Genomic DNA, 20,117 nt, shown 5'->3' with positions numbered 1-20,117 from the left:
TACCCGCACTTGGTCTTGTTTATCCGCTTGAACGTTTTGCGGTTCCGTTGTACAATTTAATAATGTGTAAAAATCGTGAAAGTTTAAATCAGTGTTAGCGGTAACTGTAGTCCATGGATGCCTATGGCGTCAATAACAGTGATGTTTTTGTCGTACCTGTCACCGTGGTGAAATAGGGGCCAGATTACGCCGCGCCGCGTGGAACGTGAGGTGCATTGGGGTAAATGCATACCATTCACTCAAGGAAAATAATCTCCCTTATAACATCACTCGTGTGTCTGCCATTTTGTTAAAGCCAATTTTCACCGTAACTACTGGACTTGTTGTCGCCGCGGCATTTTGGCAACACCCCTTCGATGATCTTGGCAACACTGCGTGTGACGTACATCCGGAGCTGTCAAACCCAACTTCATATAAGGCCAAGCACAAGGCGGGAGCGACCACTTTTGCCATCTAGCAGCCACCAGCGACGGAGTACTTGTCTATACAGTGTATTGCTGATCTGAGTATAATACTTTCATACCTATTTGCTATATCATTCACGGTCGTATTAAGTGTAATATGGTCCACATATTATACTTAATACGACCAGGTTATCACTTGTATTTTTGGTTAATTGTATAAATAAATAAATGTATTAATGTTGCTTGGGTGTTTATTTCATCAGAAGTGAAGAGTAGCACCACGCCATGCCACGCCATCGGAAGAAGTCGAGGCGTCACGTAAAGAAGCGTGACACCAGCTCCAGCTCATCGATCTCAAGCACATCGTCAAGTTCGTCATCTCGCTCTGCAAGTTCGAGCTCCAGCAGTGACCATGCCTCAAGAAAAAGAAGAAAACGTGCCCGTAAAGGGTCGCCAACTGTGAGTCATAACGTTGTCCTATCATCAGTTATTCCCGAATATGACCCTCTGGTAGACGATATAGACATGTGGTTAAATGTGGTTCAAGCTAACGCGCGTGCATTTGGTTGGTCGGATAATATGATTAAATACCAAGCGTTGCAAAAATTACGTAATTCTGCTAAAACGTGGTTAGATTCTCTTCAAAAAAATGAGACTCGGTGGACGTCTTGGAAATGGCGACAATGGCGTAACACATTGTCGGATACATTTCAAACAAAACGTTGTATGTACAACTTGATTAAACAATTAGTTGACACAAAGCCCTTGCCTAATCAGTCTCTTTACGAGTTTTTCTTTCAACAAAAGGGTAAAATTGATAGATTACAGTTAAGATTCAGTGAAAGAGATATAAATTCAATCATTGTCGGTTCGATTGGCGATAGCAGTATAAGTACGGCAGTTGAAGCAGGGAACTTTAGATACTGTGAAGATTTAGCTGCATTTTTGCACGGTAGAACGTTCACTGCAACTGATAAGCCCCCTATTCAAAAGACTCATTCGTATACAGCACCTAAGCCTGCGCATCGTCACAATGGCTCATCAAGCCTTAATAGCAATGATAGGTCGGACCCCGCTGTCAAAATTGAGGCATCTTCTAGCAGTAGCAATCACTTAAATAACATGGCTTGTTATCGTTGTGGTGAAACAGGGCATAAAAGAAATGCGTGTACTGTGAAAGATACTATCCGTTGTACTCTATGCAGTAAAATAGGTCATTTAGAAGCGGCATGCAAATCTAAATTAAAACCTAAACCTGAAAAGGAAGTTGAAGTTAAAATGATTTATTCCGGTTCGCAGTCAAAACAGAATTTTTATAAAAAGGTAGATTTAAATAATACAGAGTGCGATGCGTTCTTTGATATGGGTAGCGAGTGCTCACTGTTAACGGTAGACGTCATAAAACGTTGCAAATTACAACCATTCAAAATAAAACCTATTAGTTTAGTAGGGTTTAGAGATGAGGTTTCATTCCAAGTCACCGAAGCAGTCGCGGCTAACTTGAAGGTAGACAATGTGCAACTATTTATAACACTGTATGTTGTTGACATGTTAAATGGGTGTAATTTGTTAATAGGACGTAATTTCACTGAGAACAAAAGCATCATGTACACGCGCTCGGGAGATACTTTAACGTTTGATCCTGCACATATCTTAAGCGTAAATAGTGTAGACAGCAGCTTGATTAGTGATTTATCTAGTGAGCATCAAGCTATAGTAAACAATATTTTTTCAAGATACCCTCAGTGTACATCGCAAGAGTTGACTGGCCTAGGCAAAACATCGTGTGTAGAATTGTCAATTGAACTGACGTCAAATAAGCCAGTTTGTCAACGGCCTTATAGGATGTCAGAAACAGAGAAGGCAAAAACACGGGAAATTACAGACGAACTTTTGAAAAACGGTATCATTCGCCACAGCTGTTCTGCCTACGCTAGCCCGGCCTTGTTAGTAGATAAACCATCTGGAGAAAAACGTTTGTGTATAGATTATCGGCAGTTAAATAAAATAACAGTTAAAGAGAAATACCCAATGCCGATGATTGATGACCTTATAGATCGGTTACGAGGCTGTAAGTTTTACACGTCCCTAGATTTAAAAAACGGGTACTATCAAATTGGCGTAAAACCAGAGGATGCACACAAACTTGCGTTTGTTACTAGTGACTCTCATTTTGAATTTATCAGAATGCCGTTCGGGGTCTGCAATGGGCCTGCGGTATTTCAAAGGTTAATGAATACTATTTTGGGCGATTTGCGTTTTGGAAAGGTTATATGTTATATGGATGATCTACTAATAGCCACAGAAACGTTGGAAGAAAACATAGCCTGCCTCGAACAGGTACTAGAGTTGTTAGTGACTAACGGATTAACTTTAAATTTAAAAAAGTGCTCATTTTTTCGCAATAACATTACATTTCTCGGCTACGAAATATCTGAACACGGCATTCGGCCGAGTTCAAAAAAATTAAAGGCGTTAGTGGATTATCCGACTCCTAAGACAGTACATCAATTGCGCCAATTTTTGGGACTAGTCAACTATTTTAGAAAATTCATTAAAAATTGCGCCCTAATTTGTAAACCATTAACTAACTTATTAAAAAAAGGAATTAGTTGGCACTGGGGCCCCGCACACGATAAAGCTGTAACCGATCTAAAAGAGAAACTCATTAACAATGCTGTGCTTGACATTTTTGACCCCAAATTGCCGATAAATCTATATACAGACGCTAGCCAGGACGGAATAGGTTGTATTATGATGCAATTTACTGAAAATGGGGAAAGGCCGGTTCATTTTTATAGCCGCCAAACTACAAAAGATGAAAAGAAGTTTCACTCCTTTGAGTTAGAATTATTAGCAATTGTGACAGGACTACAACGATTCCGACATTATTTAATAGGCACTCAGTTTAAAATAACTACCGATTGTAATGCGGTCAAATATGCGTTAAGTAAACAAAATATAGTACCACGTATAAGTAGATGGGTGTTGTATACGCAGGAATTCACTTTTGACATAACTCATAGGGCAGGCTGTCAAATGCAACATGTAGATGCCTTAAGCCGGAACCCGTTGAAAGATGATAACGAAACTGAATCCGTAATGGCTATTACAGAAGGTGACTGGTTATTGTCAGTTCAGTTACAAGATGCAGCTATCTGTAGTATTCGCGATATTCTGTTGTCAGGGGAGGCCGAGTCTAATAAACGGATTTTTAATGAATACGAGGTGTTGGGTAATAAAGTGTACCGACGTACAGAGTATGGAAGGCGCTGGTTGGTTCCAAAAAGTTGTATATGGCATGTAATACGTGCAAACCATGACGACGTAGGACATTTTGCAGTCGATAAAACTATTGAGCGAATTCGAGCGAAATTCTGGTTTCCGCGTTTAAAAAAGACCGTTACAAAATACATAAAAAATTGTATAAATTGCATTTATTACAAAAATGTACATGGTAAAAAACCCGGTAAATTATTTCCGATCCCGAAATACGCAAGGCCCTTTCATACTCTGCACGTGGACCATCTTGGCCCTTTCGTAAAAACAACACAACAGAATAGTTATTTATTAGTACTCGTTGATTCTTTCACAAAATTTGTGTTCATCTCGGCGGTCAAAAACACAAGAAGTACAGTAGTCATTAATGAATTAAATAAGATTTTTAAGATTTTCGGTAACCCAAAACGTTTGATTTGTGACGCGGGTAGCGCATTTACATCAAAGTTATTCACAGAGTATTGCAACGCTAGGCATATAAGACGTCATATTATCGCGACAGCCGTACCACGCGCGAACGGTCAAGTTGAGCGCTATAACTTGACAATTTTGGAGGCTCTGCGAAGCATGGGAGCTGATACTGAAAATAATAAATGGGACACGCACATACCAAGTATCCAACAAGGCATTAATAGCACTGTAAACAAAACCACAGCCGCAGTACCCAGTGAGGTTTTCTTTGGATACCGAATTCGAATGAATAATGATGCGATTATTGATGATAATTTAGAGAATACTATCGATGTCACTGCATTAAGAACCACGGTCGATAATAATATAAAAAAAGATGCCGAGCGACAGAAGGCAACATTTGACTCTAAAAGAAAGGAGGCAATACAGTATAATGTTGGCGATCTAGTTGTGTTGAAAATTCCTAGTCAGTCCAATGATGGTAATAGCACAAAATTACTACCTTTATACAAAGGGCCCTTCCAGATTACCGAGATTTTAGGACAGGATAGGTACAAGGTCGCTGATTTACGAGGTGCTGAAAGAAGTTCAAAAAGGTATGATGGAACGGCTTGCGTAGAGAATATGAAGCCGTGGATTCATATAGAGGAGTAACCGGATGTTGTCGATGAAAGGTATTTCTATATTATTTACCTATTAACTCTATTTACTTAAATAATGTGTTTCATGGTGGTAAATAGTCTGTTTACAAAATAATATCAATTGTTTTCATGATTCCTCTTTGTATTTTCATGCAGATGATAACTATTAATTACATTACTGATATCCCTTTAATTCATTTTTGAAAGGCCTAATGCTTTGAACGTTCCATGAGCTATGAATTGTAAGGTAACATGTAATAGGAATCTGTGATGAACGCTATTGCATATAGTATTTGGTGATACACGACTAGAGTAATTATAACATTACTTAGTTGAAACCAAGATACTTTCAAACACTTCATATGCTATGGAACTTAAAGCAGTTTCAGTGTTATCATTGACATATGTTATACCTATGTGTATTTCTGTTCACAGCTTCCGCATCAGGCCCTAACGAGCTCCAGGAGTAACTCGTGGCAGAGGACGGCCGGATGTTGTCGCCGCGGCATTTTGGCAACACCCCTTCGATGATCTTGGCAACACTGCGTGTGACGTACATCCGGAGCTGTCAAACCCAACTTCATATAAGGCCAAGCACAAGGCGGGAGCGACCACTTTTGCCATCTAGCAGCCACCAGCGACGGAGTACTTGTCTATACAGTGTATTGCTGATCTGAGTATAATACTTTCATACCTATTTGCTATATCATTCACGGTCGTATTAAGTGTAATATGGTCCACATATTATACTTAATACGACCAGGTTATCACTTGTATTTTTGGTTAATTGTATAAATAAATAAATGTATTAATGTTGCTTGGGTGTTTATTTCAGACTAGTTCAATTGAAATTTAGTACACATATGTCAAGTAAGGAAGTAGTAAGTCGGTGATCCGAAGATGAGTAACGTAAATAAATGAACTTTTAACTTTGCGGCGATTTTTGGTATCATGTGACATATCAGATATAATACATAATTATAAGTAGGTGAGCAAAAATGTACCATAGCCTAACTCAGAATTGTATTACATAAATACATATACAAAAAATAGTTCAACGCCAAAAGATTAATGGAAGACCTATGTCCTATAATAGGTGAGTTGGTCTTAAACAAAAAATATGCAATAAAAATGTGTAACTGTGGAACCCATAGTGAATCCTACTCGTACATGATCGGTTTTTATATTATGTACCTATAAGATATTTTCTACTTTATACTTTATAAGTGTACCTACATAATATTTACTTATAAGCAGTTGTCACGTAAAATATTTGTAGATTATTTTGGAAGTATGTGTCACATCATCATCATCTTCCTCGCGTTGTCCCGGCATTTTGACACGTCTCAAGGGAGCCTGGGGTCCGCTTGGCAATTAATCCCATAAATTGGCGTGGGCACTAATTTTTATGAAAGCGACTGCCATCTGACCTTCCAACCCATAGGGGGTAAACTAGGCTCTTATTGGGATTAGTCCGGTTTTCTCACGATGTTTTCCTTCACCGAAAAGCGACTGGTAAATATCAAATGATATTTCGTACATAAGTTCCGAAAAACTCATTGGTACGAGCCGGAATTTCAATTCGCACGCTCTTACCGCTAGGCCTCCAGCGATTTTTTTAAAGTATGTATAGCACAAAAAAATATTTAGAAATGTAACATTTAAGGTAGGTAATTAAAATACGGTATAAACATTATTGGAGAAGACTTGGAGGAAGTGTTATAGGGATAGTTCTTTTGTCTAATTATAATCCATCGGCAATCACGCGAGCGCATAAAACGAAAATCATTTTTTTTTTCACTCCCTAAAACTCCCTTAACCTAATAACAGTAAAACAAAAAATAAAATATAGAGGGTTACCAACCAGCCAAAGAATTATAAGTAGATATATGCACTTATCCCAACGCACCTCACGTTCTACTCTGCACGGGGTTCATTGCCGCTCCTACCGCCGTAAGTAACTATCAACACCTACATTATCAAGGCTACGATCGAAGATAATCGCTTCAGCACTGAAATAATACCGGTGGAATACCGGTATAATATTTTTTATTTTAATTGTATTAATTTAATAGTGAAACAAAAGGCGAATATACCACATAAAAGTAAATCGGTAAAGATATTAGGGGTACATTAGCCAACACTGTTTCCATATATTTTCAAATTTTATTTTGTCCGCCTTAATTAAATTTTGCACCCTGCCGGAACTTTATTTATTTAAATTCTCATTTAATTGATTTTGAGCCTTATGAAAAGTCGTATAGAGTAGTAAATAAAATTTTACATCTGACTTAATGACATCTGGTTTTATTCGGTTTAACTTTAGAAAACGCGTATCTCGACAAAGCCATAATGTAGAAAATTGTCAACAACCAAATGAATTATTAGAATTTAAATACGTCACGTGTGACATGAACAGACAAGGAAAGCAAGATTAAATGTATTGTTTCTCTTTCTTCTTTCAATGGAACGCTTTTCCTAAAAGGAGGCCACTAAACTCAAAACGCTATCTTTAAAAAAACTTGATGGGTCAGTGACCTGTCCCAGTAAAGTGAGGTAGTGTGCGTGAAGTGCGCTTGTGTGTGAAATGGGGTAAATTGACAGAATCTGAAAATTTACCCACCTCTACCGTCACCTTGATTTATTTTTAGAGAGCGGCAATCTACTGTATTCATAGTCATCAATTATCGCTTGTGACGTCGCGCCAGTGAGTGTGAAGTGACATTTTAAATAAAAAAAGTAATACATTGCGTGCTGTGTTATTTTACAAAGAAAAATAAAATCCGTAATTATTTCGTAAAAATGTATAGGTACTATACACGCTGTAGAATTATAACAGTTACTTACTTATACCAAGGATACTGAATTCTGAGTAGGTACAAATTATACGTACAAATAGTTTAGGAAATATTCCGTTTTTAAATACTAGACACACTTATTTTAAGTATTAGTTCAATCGGGGTCATACACAGCAATTAGGTACATGTTTCTCCTGTGGACTTACTCTTAAAGTAAAGGGCTAAAGTCATATTTCAACCCATAAGACGCATACAGAGGTATTGCTTTTCTAATAATTCGTGTGATAAAAGCATTACTTGTTGTTAACTGTTGTCCGCAGAAGTGACAATTTAAAATAATTATGAAAACAGACGGGGTTAAATATTTTTATTTTTATTTACAGGTCTTCTTGGACTTTGCTGGCAGGTTGGCTGCGGGCAGCACAAATACGACAAGTAAGTTTACTCACCTGATGAGGAACTACTGCGAAAATTGAACATAGAAATATCGTTATCTGCCTCTCTGTCACTCTTGTCTATTCGAAGAAATATGTGGTTCATGGTAGGATATCATCATTACCTATATCGTCAAAAATCGGCCCCACAAATCTAGCGAACTCTTTGCAACCTAAACACGATCGTTGGTTCTCGTTTTCTTTATGATCCTATGATCATAAACAAAAAAAAAAAATACTACAAAGTAGTACCTATAAAATACTCCTGGAAAATATATCATTATAGTACAATATCAAAACGGACTCTGTTTTGATATTTTACCGTGATTATATTATATTAATCATACCTTTACACTAGCAATACTTGTATATATTTATATTTTATATAAGTAAAAAGTTATTAAAATCAGCGTGCAGGCTTAAAGAAACTGTTAGGTGCAACCATGATAACTCAAACCTCGATAAGACGATATTTTCGTAACAAGAAATAAAATTATATTTCCTTCTCTTCAAAGTTCAAAACCTCCTCGAAATCTTTATGGGTAGGTAACTCGGGTATAGTTTACCTACAACTTTACAACCTCAATTAAATCCTTGACACGATAACTTGCTAATTTGGCGTTTTCCTTAAGATTCTTGCTATCGAGGTTTCACTGTAGTTTTATGTGCGTACGTATTTGCTTGCGTAAATGTAGTAATTTGTTTACACGCGTAGAATTATTGATTCGTCGTCGTAAGTCGCAACGCTACTGATAAGACTGAAAAAGTATGCAAGTGCAGTAAATTAAAAACACATTAAAAAGTAATAGTAGATCGTACAAATACAGCATAAATTCTTTCTAACCAAGGTAATTTATCGGCCTGCGCGTGTAGGTAAGAAGTGCGTATCTAATAATCATCATCATTATCATATCAGCAGGAAGACATCCACTATTGGACATAGGCCTTCCCCAAGGCCTTAGCGTCTATTGCAGACGAATTATGGTGTAAGATATTACACCGCCTGGGACGGAATTAAGGAAACGCAGGGTTGCCCAGCACCTGCATTACCCTCTTGGCTTCACTGTCTTATCACACAGGAAAGGCGAGCCAATACGTGTGGAAACAGGTCGGCTGCAGGAATCTACCGCTTATTTCAGGTTGGACCCTGGTTCTTCCCCAAGGATCTTCGCAATAACCGGTCATGTGCTGGTTCCCTGCGATTTTATTAAGATTTACTGTCCATATTGTTGATGGGTCCCCAACGTGTAGGTAGTTATTTTCTTCTTCCATCTGAGCAGCGCAGGACCAGATAGTCTGTAGAATCCCACGATCACTGGTCGCAGGGCAAGAATGTATCAGGATGGACATACGGTCAGATACTAAAGCCACATTACAGCACACTGATGGCACTGGTGAAGCGTGCCCAGACTTCGCGTCCTTCAGTTACGAGGACAGGACAAAGGAAAGAAAGAGATTGTTGGGGGCCTTCTCTTGCTCCTATTTATATGTCGAGGGTGAAATAGGTTTTAAACTTGGTATTATAATGCAAGGTATCTCCTATTGTTTTCTTTTGATTGAACCCATATATTTAGTTGGACGGAACAAATCTCACAAGTAATAATACCACACAATTTGTTTCAGCTACACTCTTCTGCGCATTATACCAAACCATGACCAACATCTACAAAAGCTGTCGGAGCTCCCCCTAGACGAAGAAATCTCCCACGGAGAAGTGGAAATACTGAAAAGAAGTTACGGAGTGAATGACAGTACAGATGTTTTGGTGTCTCCCAACACTAAGAAGTTGTTTGAACAGTTTGCAGTTAAAAATGGAATGCCAATTTCGACAAAACATTATTACGGCAGGTTGGTTTATATTACTCGTACGTATGGTTATGTATATAGGTAGATATGATAGAATAAGTAAACCCGGAAAATGCTGCTCACTACATAGTATAAAACAAAGTCGCTACCCGTTGTCTGTCTGTCTGTATGTATGCTTAGATTTTTAAAACTACGCAACGGATTTTGATGCGGTTTTTTTAATAGATAGAGTGATTCAAAAGGAAGGTTTATATATTTATTTGACTTTAAATTACTTTTTATTTTAAAACGCTTTGTTAGTCACTGATAATAAAACCTGAGCTTGGAAAAATGAGGGCGTGGAACTCTATCAAACAAATAGATAAACTAACTCATTCACCATGCAATACAATTGTTCCAAATTTATTTCCCGTCAGGGTGCGAATAATATCTAAATTCCTAGTATTTATATCACGTTCATAGTTTTGAATAAAGTATAGTTCGCTCCGAAAGTTCCTCTGCTTAGCACTAATTTACTCATTCAATTGTTCATACAGACCTATCTACGACCATTTGCAATGAAAGTAAATAAAATAAAACGTCTTTGTTATGTGTGTAATTTACTAAACTAAAAAACCGGCCAAGTGCGAGTCGGACTCGCCCATGAAGGGTTCCGTATTTAGGCGATTTATGACGTATTAAATAAAACTACTTACTAGATCTCGTTCAAACCAATTTTGGGTAGAAGTTTACATGGTAATGTACATCATATATTTTTTTTAGTTTTATCATTCTCTTATTTTAGAAGTTACAGGGGGGGGGGACACACATTTTACCACTTTGGAAGTGTCTCTTGCGCAAACTATTCAGTTTAGAAAAAAATTATATTAGAAACCTCAATATCATTTTTGAAGACCTATCCCTATAGATACCCCACACGGTTTGATGAAAAAAAATTTTTTGAGTTTCAGTTCTAAGTATGGGGACCCCCAAAATTTATTGTTTTTTTTCTATTTTTGTGTGAAAATCTTAATGCGGTTCACAGAATACATCTACTTACCAAGCTTCAACAGTATAGTTCTTATAGTTTCGGAGAAAAGTGGCTGTGACATACGGACCGACAGACAGACAGACAGAGAGACAGACATGACGAATCTATAAGGGTTCCGTTTTTTGCCATTTGGCTACGGAACCCTAAAAACTCGAAATGTAAGAAATAAATATATAAAATGTGTATTATATGTAAATTATAATAATAAATACTCATATTTTTTTAGGTCATTTGAAGCACTAGAACGTGTGCCGAGGAGACGATTGCGAGAAGGGTTTAGTGTATATGGCTATAATAGTTTCGATGCTGTAAGTAAAAAAAAAAATACGTTGTCAAATCAGTGACCACACCGTCCACACCTAATATGAACAGATTTTTTAAGTAACATTATATGTATTCATTATAATCAAGTCAAGTATAGGTACATATTATGCTTAATTACTTATGAATCTAATATGTATGCTTAGATTTTTAAAACTACGCAACGGATTTTGATGCGGTTTTTTTAATAGATAGAGTGATTCAAGAGGAAGGTTTATGTATAATTTGTTAACCCGTGCGAAACCGGAGCGGGTCGCTAGTAATTAATATAACAAACATGAATTTAAAATAAACATTTAAAAAGACTGATGTTATGCAATTCAATACTAATGATATTATTCGCGTCTTAAAAACGATGACCAAAGGCAAGTCACCAGGATACGACGGTCTAAGTATTGAGCACATTCTCCATGCAGGACCGTGGATTGCTACTAGGCTATGCAACCTGTTTAATATGTGTATTCGGTATAATTTTATACCGGATGCACTTATGAAGACGGTTGTAGTGCCTATTGTTAAGAACAAAACCGGGAATCTGGGATCTGCCAGCAATTATCGTCCAATATCGCTAGGTACAGTGGTCGGTAAAGTGTTTGAGCGGCTGCTGCAACCTTTGATTCAGGAGGGGTGTATTATAGATGACGCTCAGTTTGGTTTTCGTCCTGGTCTCTCAACGGATTCAGCCATAATGAGCCTAAAGCACACGGTCAACTACTACACTACAAGAGAAACATCAGTATATGCATGTTTTCTCGACCTTAGTAAGGCTTTCGACTTGGTAAATTATGATTTACTGTGGAGTAAACTAAGGAACACTACAGTTCCTACAGAGGTCACCAATCTGTTGAGATACTGGTACGAAAACCAAACGAACTACGTAAAATGGGGCGAAACGACTTCTAACGAGTATAGGTTAGAATGCGGTGTTCGCCAGGGGGGAATAACCTCTCCGGACCTTTTCAACCTCTACGTGAATGACCTGATTGTGGGGTTGAGGAGCACCAGAGTCGGATGTCACGTAGGTGGCATCTGCGTTAATAGTTTGAGCTATGCGGATGACATGGTGCTCCTCAGCCCCTCGGCTGAGGGCCTCAGGAGGTTGCTTCAGTTCTGTGAGAAATATGCGATTTCTCACGGAATGAAGTATAATTGCGATAAAACTGAATACCTTATATTTAGGGCAGGAAAGGGTCCGGAGAGGATACTTGATGTATTTTTAAACGGGTTACCTGTTCGAAGGGTGCAGCAGTTTAAATACCTCGGACATATACTAACCGAAAACCTGAAGGACGACAAAGACATCGAGCGTGAAAGAAGAGCCCTATCAGTGAGGTGCAACATGCTCGCGCGCAAGTTTGGCAGATGCTCCGACGAGGTCAAAGTGACGCTTTTTAGAGCATACTGTCAAAGCTTCTACACAGGGCAACTTTGGACCAACTTCACCAGGCTAGCAATTAACACCCTAAGGGTTCAATATAACGATGCCTTCAGAATCCTGATGAAGTTGCCAAGGTGGTGTAGTGCATCGAGTATGTTTGCGGAGGCTCGTGTCCCCGATTTCTTTGCCGTAATTCGGTCTAGAGTGGCGTCCTTTTGGAGTAGGCTGCGCAGCTCTGAGAACTGTATCCTTGCCATGATTAGTGAGGATTTGCACAATCCAATTTGTAGGTTTTGGCTGTCTCTGCACCAAGATGCGAACCGGAAGTAGTTTTAAGTTCTATTCTAAATTGTAATTTTACTTTTTACATTTTTTGTCTTTTTACAGGTAATTTTTGTATTGTTGTATTTCGCTTTGTGTGTTTTTATATGGGTGCTTGCCTGAAATAAAATCAATTTATTTTTTATTTTTTATTTTTAATATTGAAAAACAAAATTCTCATTTCCGTATATTTAGCAGTTTTTCTAAATGTTTCACGCCTATTTGACTTTAAATTACTTATTTAATTACACAAACGGGTCTACCGCGAATAATCTAATAATGAATCTAATAGCTTTAAACAATTTTTTTTAATTTATATGTTTTCCGAGCAAAGCTCGGTCTCCCAGATATTTTAATATTACAGTAATACTAATTGGTACTATTTTTTTTAGATTAACAATTACCTAGATGATCTCTCGTTTCGGAAGCCGGAGTTATTTAAACTGCAGCCCTTGGGGTACAGTTACCAGCGACGTCCCATGCGTCTTGTCAAGATCTCTAAGGACCCGAGCGCTGGAAACCCTATCATTTTTATTGATGCAGGTATAGAATTTAAATATAAATCGTTTTGCGCTCTGGTACCATGTTTAATTTCGAAAATGATTAAACCTGTCTTTTATTAACGGTCTACCAGATATGCCTGTGTGTTTTCTTAAATAATAAATTACCGCACATAAGGAAAATATTTCGCCATCGATCAGCTTAGATAGGTGGTAAGAATAATTACTTACGCAGCAAAATGCACCAATTTTTAAAATAAAAATATGCCCTATGACACGTCACGTCTCATACACAGTTGTATTGGTTATGTGCGCGAGTTACACTGAATTGAAGGTTGTATGGCTCCTCTACACGATGGCCCAGCGCCGGCCACTCCAAGGGACGCATTTATGCGTTAGAGGGAGCAAGTGATATTGCTATCTCATTCTACCGCATGGCTGCGTCCCTTGGAGTGGCCGGCGCTGGCCCATCGTGTAGAGGAGCCATTACAAAATTGGTTCAAGTTACGTTATTGTCGATCCCTAGTCGATCCTTCATATTGTAGTGTTTTCACACAGTACATATATCCAAAGGTATCCACGCTCGCGAATGGGTGGCGCCCGCTATGGCTATGTACATCATCCACCGACTGGCGGCCGACAGCCGAGCCCGGGAGCTGGACGGCCTGGACTGGTACATTCTGCCCGTGGTCAACCCAGACGGGTACGAGTACACGCGCAGCTCCCGATCTGTGAGTACCGTTCTAATCCCATCACATACAATTATGATTAGTCAACGTCACCTGGGACTTGTTTGAACCGGTACCGGTACACCCTACAGGTGTTCAGCCTTGATGCTTTAGAATTGTATATTAACAGTAATATTAACAGTAGTACCTCACGTAGGAGTAGAGTTAGTGATATATATGTTAGTGGAGTTCAAGATTGTATAAAATTTGAGAACTGGCAGTATTTCTCCAAAGCCGTACCCCCGCCAAATCGAGCAAAACCAAGAGGCACGGTCGTACCATCCTTTTCTCGAAGCGATTCAGGCCATTTTCGACGTCCTGATATTTTGTTCTTTATTTTTACAGCAACGCTTATGGAGAAAGACGAGATCGAAGACTGCACGGGAATGCTACGGAGTTGATGGCAACAGGAATTATGGCTTCAAGTGGGGCGTCAGTGGGGTGTCCAACAACCCTTGCGACAAAGAGACCTACGCCGGCCCCAAACCCTTCTCCGAGCCAGAAACACAGATGGTCCGCAATGTCATGATGGAAAATCGCGATCGGATCAAGCTATACGTGTCACTGCACGCTTATGGACAGTACTTGGTGTATCCTTGGGGATATACTGGCGGCAGTTTACCAAAGTCATGGAGGAAGCTAGATTCCCTGGCGCGGAAGGTGTCTCATGCTGTGCAAAGAGCTGGTGGGCAACCGTTCAAAGTTCTGAGCGCAGGGCAGTGGTATCCCGCAGCAGGAGGCAGCGACGATTACGCGTTTGGTGCCGTAGGAATTCCCTATTCGTACACAATGGAGCTAACCGACGGTTATGAATTTATCTATCCTGAGAATAATCTGGCCACAGTTCTACCGCAGCTGTACGAAGGTTTTAAAACATTCGCAGAGGAAATAAAACAGGAATTTCGTAATCGTTAAAATTTGTAACTTAAGGATGTTCTCTAAATTTATATAATTATGCACACTTCAACCTATGTGCATTATTATCTCAAAATCTAACTGAGACTTTATGAACTTACACATGAATTATTTACACGCGTCGTTCCGTTCCGATGTTCCTTGCTTTTATCATCCTATTTGCCTTCTACTCCGCACTTCGGTTTTTAGGTGTTTACACTAGGTACTGTTAATATTATGGGTATTGGGCATAATAAGTAAATTAACTTGGTCCGAATAATCGTATCAGGTGTGACGCGTTTAAAAGCTATCGAGTCGTTCGAAAATAAAGTCCAATGTCCTTTTGTTACGTTAGGAGTGACAATACGCAAGCTCTTTAACGAAAAAGTTTGGTTTTCAAGCCAATTTTGCAATCATTTTGACTTTCTAATTATTTCTGTATGTAATTTTTGACACATGCTTTTGTCGACCGTAGGTACTGATCTAGTATAGTCATCATTGTCATCATCAAACGTTATGGGTGGGCCTGTTTCTAGGGTATATTTCAAGGTCATCACTGGGTTTCATCACCAGACCAGCCGCATTAAAGCCTAAAGATAACTTCAGGCAATGTGATCTTGCTCGCAATTAATTACGACAGAACCATGGCCAATGGTCACTACGGGTTATGGCTCCTCTACACGATGGGCCAGCGCCGGCCACTCCAAGGGACGCATTTATGCGTTAGAGGGAGCAAGTGATATTGCTATCTTATTCTACCGCATGGCTGCGTCCCTTGGAGTGGCCAGCGCTGGCCCATCGTGCTGTAGAGGAGCCATTAGGTGTGTATCGCCTGGATTTAAAAAATGGAAAACTGCAATTACTAGTAGTAGATTACCATCGAAATGTTTATGTGATTTAAAGATTTGTACTTAACTTAATGTGAAGTAAAATAAAAGCTTGTAAAAAGAAATTTCGAATAATAAACAATATCTAAATAAATTTCTAGTGTGCTTATTTATAACTAAAATCCCTTTTTAGGGTTCCGTAGCCAAATGGCAAAAAACGGAACCCTTATAGATTCGTCATGTCTGTCTGTCTGTCTGTCCGTCTGTCCGTCTGTCCGTCTGTCCGTCTGTCCGTCTCTCCGTCTGTCCGTCTGTCTGTCCGTCCGTATGTCACAGCCACTTTTCTCCGAAACTATAAGAACTATACTGTTGAAACTTGGTAAGTAGATGTATTCTGTGAACCGCATTAAGATTTTCACACAAAAATAGAAAAAAAAACAAATTTTTGGGGTTCCCCATACTTCGAACTGAAACTCAAAAATTTTTTTTCATCAAACCCTGTGTGGGGTATCTATGGATAGGTCTTCAAAAATGATATTGAGGTTTCTAATATCATTTTTTTCTAAACTGAATAGTTTGCGCGAGAGACACTTCCAAAGTGGTAAAATGTGTGTCCCCCCCCCCCCTGTAACTTCTAAAATAAGAGAATGATAAAACTAAAAAAAATATATGATGTACATTACCATGTAAACTTCCACCGAAAATTGGTTTGAACGAGATCTAGTAAGTAGTTTTTTTTTATACGTCATAAATCGCCTAAATACGGAACCCTTCATGGGCGAGTCCGACTCGCACTTGGCCGCTTTTTTATTATACGTAGATAGATTAAGTGATGTGTGCATGTTTGGCGCATGGATGACTGCAGCCTGCCAAAATTTGTCCCCTGTGTTGTAGTTTTGTTCTAAGCAGGGATCGGAACCGGTTTTTTGCAAAAACTTAGAAATAACCATATTTTTCGAATTATTTTATACTCGAAATGTAGGACTCAGTTGTGTTTTTAGGTTACGCGACTTCGTATTATTATAGATTGCCCAATTAGAAATGAAGTAATTAGCAAAGAACGAAAAAAATACCGTTTCCGTTCCCATACAAAAAATACCGGTATCCGATCCCTGGTTCTAAGTGCTTACCTGGTAAACGGTATTAAGGATGACTCACGCTAGACCGAGCCGGGCCGGACCGGAGCTCCCGGCGCTTCGATTTCTATGGAAAGCACCACGTGAGCACCGATCAGTCGAAAATGACATGTCTGACGCCTTGGCCCGGGCCCGGCGAGTCATCCTTAAATATCTTTACTGCTTACATTAAAATAACTAACTTATACCTAACTTGCCTGCGATATAATTACCGGTAGGGGAGCCGGGGGCTTAATGTAACAGGGGTACGTAGTAACGCTCAATTTTGACAGGGAACTAAAAACATTTTATTTTGCTGAATGACTTTCTTATAACTCGAGGAATAACGTAAACACCGCCATTGCCCCGCCAGACATCGAAGCGAGTGGATGTGCATACGAGCTCTGTTTCGACCAGGTATTGAAAAAAAATTACGGGGTAAGTTGTAACAACTCCCAGTTTTTCAAAAAGTGTCTGGTAGATGCGTAAACATTTAAAATTATTTTGTAATCGGAATTAGTGCTTAGATTACAAACCCTCATACTCAGAATCATAAAATTATACATATTTTAGACAATACAGGCCTTTTTCCTAAAACTGTTACAACAAGCCCCCCGCTTCCCTACCTAAGAATAAATGGCAGAAGTACTGAGTGAGAGCATGTGGCAGAGTCATGTGTGACGTTCCGTGCCGCATTGCTGTCGCGATTAAAAGGTTAATCCGTCACTCATTTCATCGAAAAAATTGACAGTACCCGCGTCAACGCCGCAGCAGTAATGCCACAACAGTAATGGAGCTGGAGGTTGTCATTCGAAGTAATCATCTTTAGTTAGGAGCACTACATTTATTTTTTAGGGTTCCGTACCCAAAGGATAAAAACGGGACCCTATTACTAAGACTCCGCTGTCCGTCTGTGTGTCACCAGGCTGAAACTCATGAACCGTGATGGCTAGACAGTTGAAATTTTCACTGATGATGTATTTCTGTTGCCGCTATAACAACAAATACTCCCGTTTTTACCCTTTGGGTACGGAATCCTAATCTTACCTTTAATAAACGAGCAATTCTTGTTTATTTATTTATATATATATATATAAATAAGAAAGCTTATAGATTCTCACGTTCTTTAACCGTTTAGCTAAGTGTTTTATTCCAAGTGTTATTTTGATTTCTTATGTGCCATTATAAGCTTACTTTTGTAAAATAAAGAAACTATGTGTTGTTTTGAAAAGATGTGTCCCGCCGAGTTTGTTGCCGGGTTAGATCTTCTCGGGTCAGAGGTGTAGGGTTGGAACCGGTTTAGTTTGACTTAAATAAAGATTTGAACGATTTCATGTGATCTTTTTATTTTTATTGAATTCCGATTCCATCGTAAGATCGTTTAGTTATTTTTATTATTTAGTACTGAAATAATAGTAGGCACTAGTATGGTTAATGAGTCCGAATGTTTATTTCATGCGTAGGTAGCATACCTACTATTTTGGCTGTGAAGTAATACATCTAGGTACTACCCCCACGCGCCCACCGCCATCAGGACCATCCTTCGACGATATATATATTTATTTATTTATATATATATTTCGGCGATCTCGGAAACGGTTCTAACGATTTCGATGAAATTTGCTATATGGGGGTTTTCGGGGGCGAAAAATCGATCTAGCTAGGTCTTATCTCTGGGAAAACGCGCATTTTCGAGTTTTTATTTTGTTTTCCGAGCGAAGCTCGGTCACCCAGATATTCTTACCTTTAAACGAGCAGTTCTTGTATATTTATTTATATATATATATATCGGGGATCTCGGAAACGGCTCTAAAGATTTCAATGAAGTTTGTTATATAGGGGTTTTCGGGGGCCACAAAATCGATCTAGCTAGGTCTTATCTCTGGGAAAACGCGCATTTTTGAGTTTTTATATGTTTTCCGAGCAAAGCTCGGTCGCCCAGATATTAATATACATTGAAAAGTTCCTTAGAATTCCCCAGGAAAGCCATTATAAATCTTTAAGTCGGACACCTAATACACCATAGGTACGCTAAAACTGTCGATATCAAGGCATTGCATTAGTTCAGTACCAAGAATAGACACAGTATGCATGAAGATAAGATAAGATATCGTTTATTTGCGTGAATTATGGCATATAAAAGCATTTAATATCTGGGAGACCGAGCTTTGCTCGGTAAACATATAAAAACTCAAAAGTAAGCGTTTTCCCAGAGATAAGACCTAGCTAGATCGATTTTATGCCCCCGAAAACCCCCATATACCAAATTTCATCGAAATCGTTAGAGCCGTTTCTGAGATTGCCAAAATATATATAAAAGCATATATGGCATGGTATAATTTCACGGTTATAATTTCTGTAACTCACGCTTTACTAATGCTAGAACTACTTAATAATTATGAGGATTAAGTTCGTCGTAAGCAGAAAATGTAAGTGAATACGCGTAAGAACTAGGTACTTACTTGTTTAAAGTATTAAGAAATAAATGTAAAATAAAAATAAATAAATTTTATGTTGTTGATATTCAAACTGTGCAATAAATAATATTATCGTACGATAAGAATTTGCAATACTAGTCAATTTAGTGTTATAGTATAGTTACGAAATGGACCTTAACGTCGAGCTACTGTATTTTTTACTTATTGCAGGTACTATCTCAAAACTTTGTTATTGCATTTGGAAACTATAGTTTTTAAACGATAATGTGATTATAGGATTTATCGTATCTGGTTCATTATTGCAAGGCGCTTTTACGATTAGGTACCTATGTATTTTTTTACGAATTTTATTCCAACGAAGATGTGTAATGTTACGCGAGCATAATAATTGACCGTATGTAACTCATTGAATTATTATCACTATAGAGAAGCCATACCAAACAACGAAATTCTCGCAATCACAACACAACCTGTACCACAAATCGTCGTAAGCGCCGTAGAATTCACGACGCTTACGCGTTAATGTCGCGAGATTCACGCTCCGCTTCTATGGTTTGTTGGCAAAACAACATGCACTCATGGCACAAAACACTGGTTCTCTGTGCCGGTTCTATACGTTAGTAATAATAGTTCAATGATGTAAGTAGGGTGTTTAAATTCAACAGCATAGAAAATAAAGGAAAAATCTAAATAAATTCGAACATTATTGCAAACATTATTTAGATTTTTCGGTATTATTAATAACCTGCATATTTCTATGTTTCCAGTAAGGACATGCGTAGGGGTCCTCTC

At 38.5% G+C, this 20,117-nt stretch overlaps 1 protein-coding gene across 1 annotated transcript in view; it reads left to right on the top strand.

Moving 5' to 3' along the window:
• LOC134655503 (carboxypeptidase B-like) overlaps window positions 1-15,012 on the top strand; it is a 31,772-nt gene extending 16,760 nt beyond the window's left edge. The window contains exons 2-7 of the mRNA XM_063510971.1: window positions 7,917-7,968; window positions 9,591-9,815; window positions 11,030-11,111; window positions 13,216-13,366; window positions 13,897-14,054; window positions 14,397-15,012. Coding sequence (XP_063367041.1) covers window positions 7,917-7,968; window positions 9,591-9,815; window positions 11,030-11,111; window positions 13,216-13,366; window positions 13,897-14,054; window positions 14,397-14,966 — 1,238 coding nt within the window. The 3' untranslated portion in view covers window positions 14,967-15,012. The remainder of the gene's footprint in view (window positions 1-7,916; window positions 7,969-9,590; window positions 9,816-11,029; window positions 11,112-13,215; window positions 13,367-13,896; window positions 14,055-14,396) is intronic.
• The last annotated feature ends 5,105 nt before the right edge of the window (window positions 15,013-20,117 follow it).

The sequence above is a fragment of the Cydia amplana genome, chromosome 16 (genome assembly GCF_948474715.1).
Source record: "Cydia amplana chromosome 16, ilCydAmpl1.1, whole genome shotgun sequence".
Lineage (NCBI taxonomy): Eukaryota > Metazoa > Arthropoda > Insecta > Lepidoptera > Tortricidae > Cydia > Cydia amplana.
Note: the sequence above shows the minus strand (reverse complement) of the source record. Positions and strands in the feature narration are given on the sequence as shown.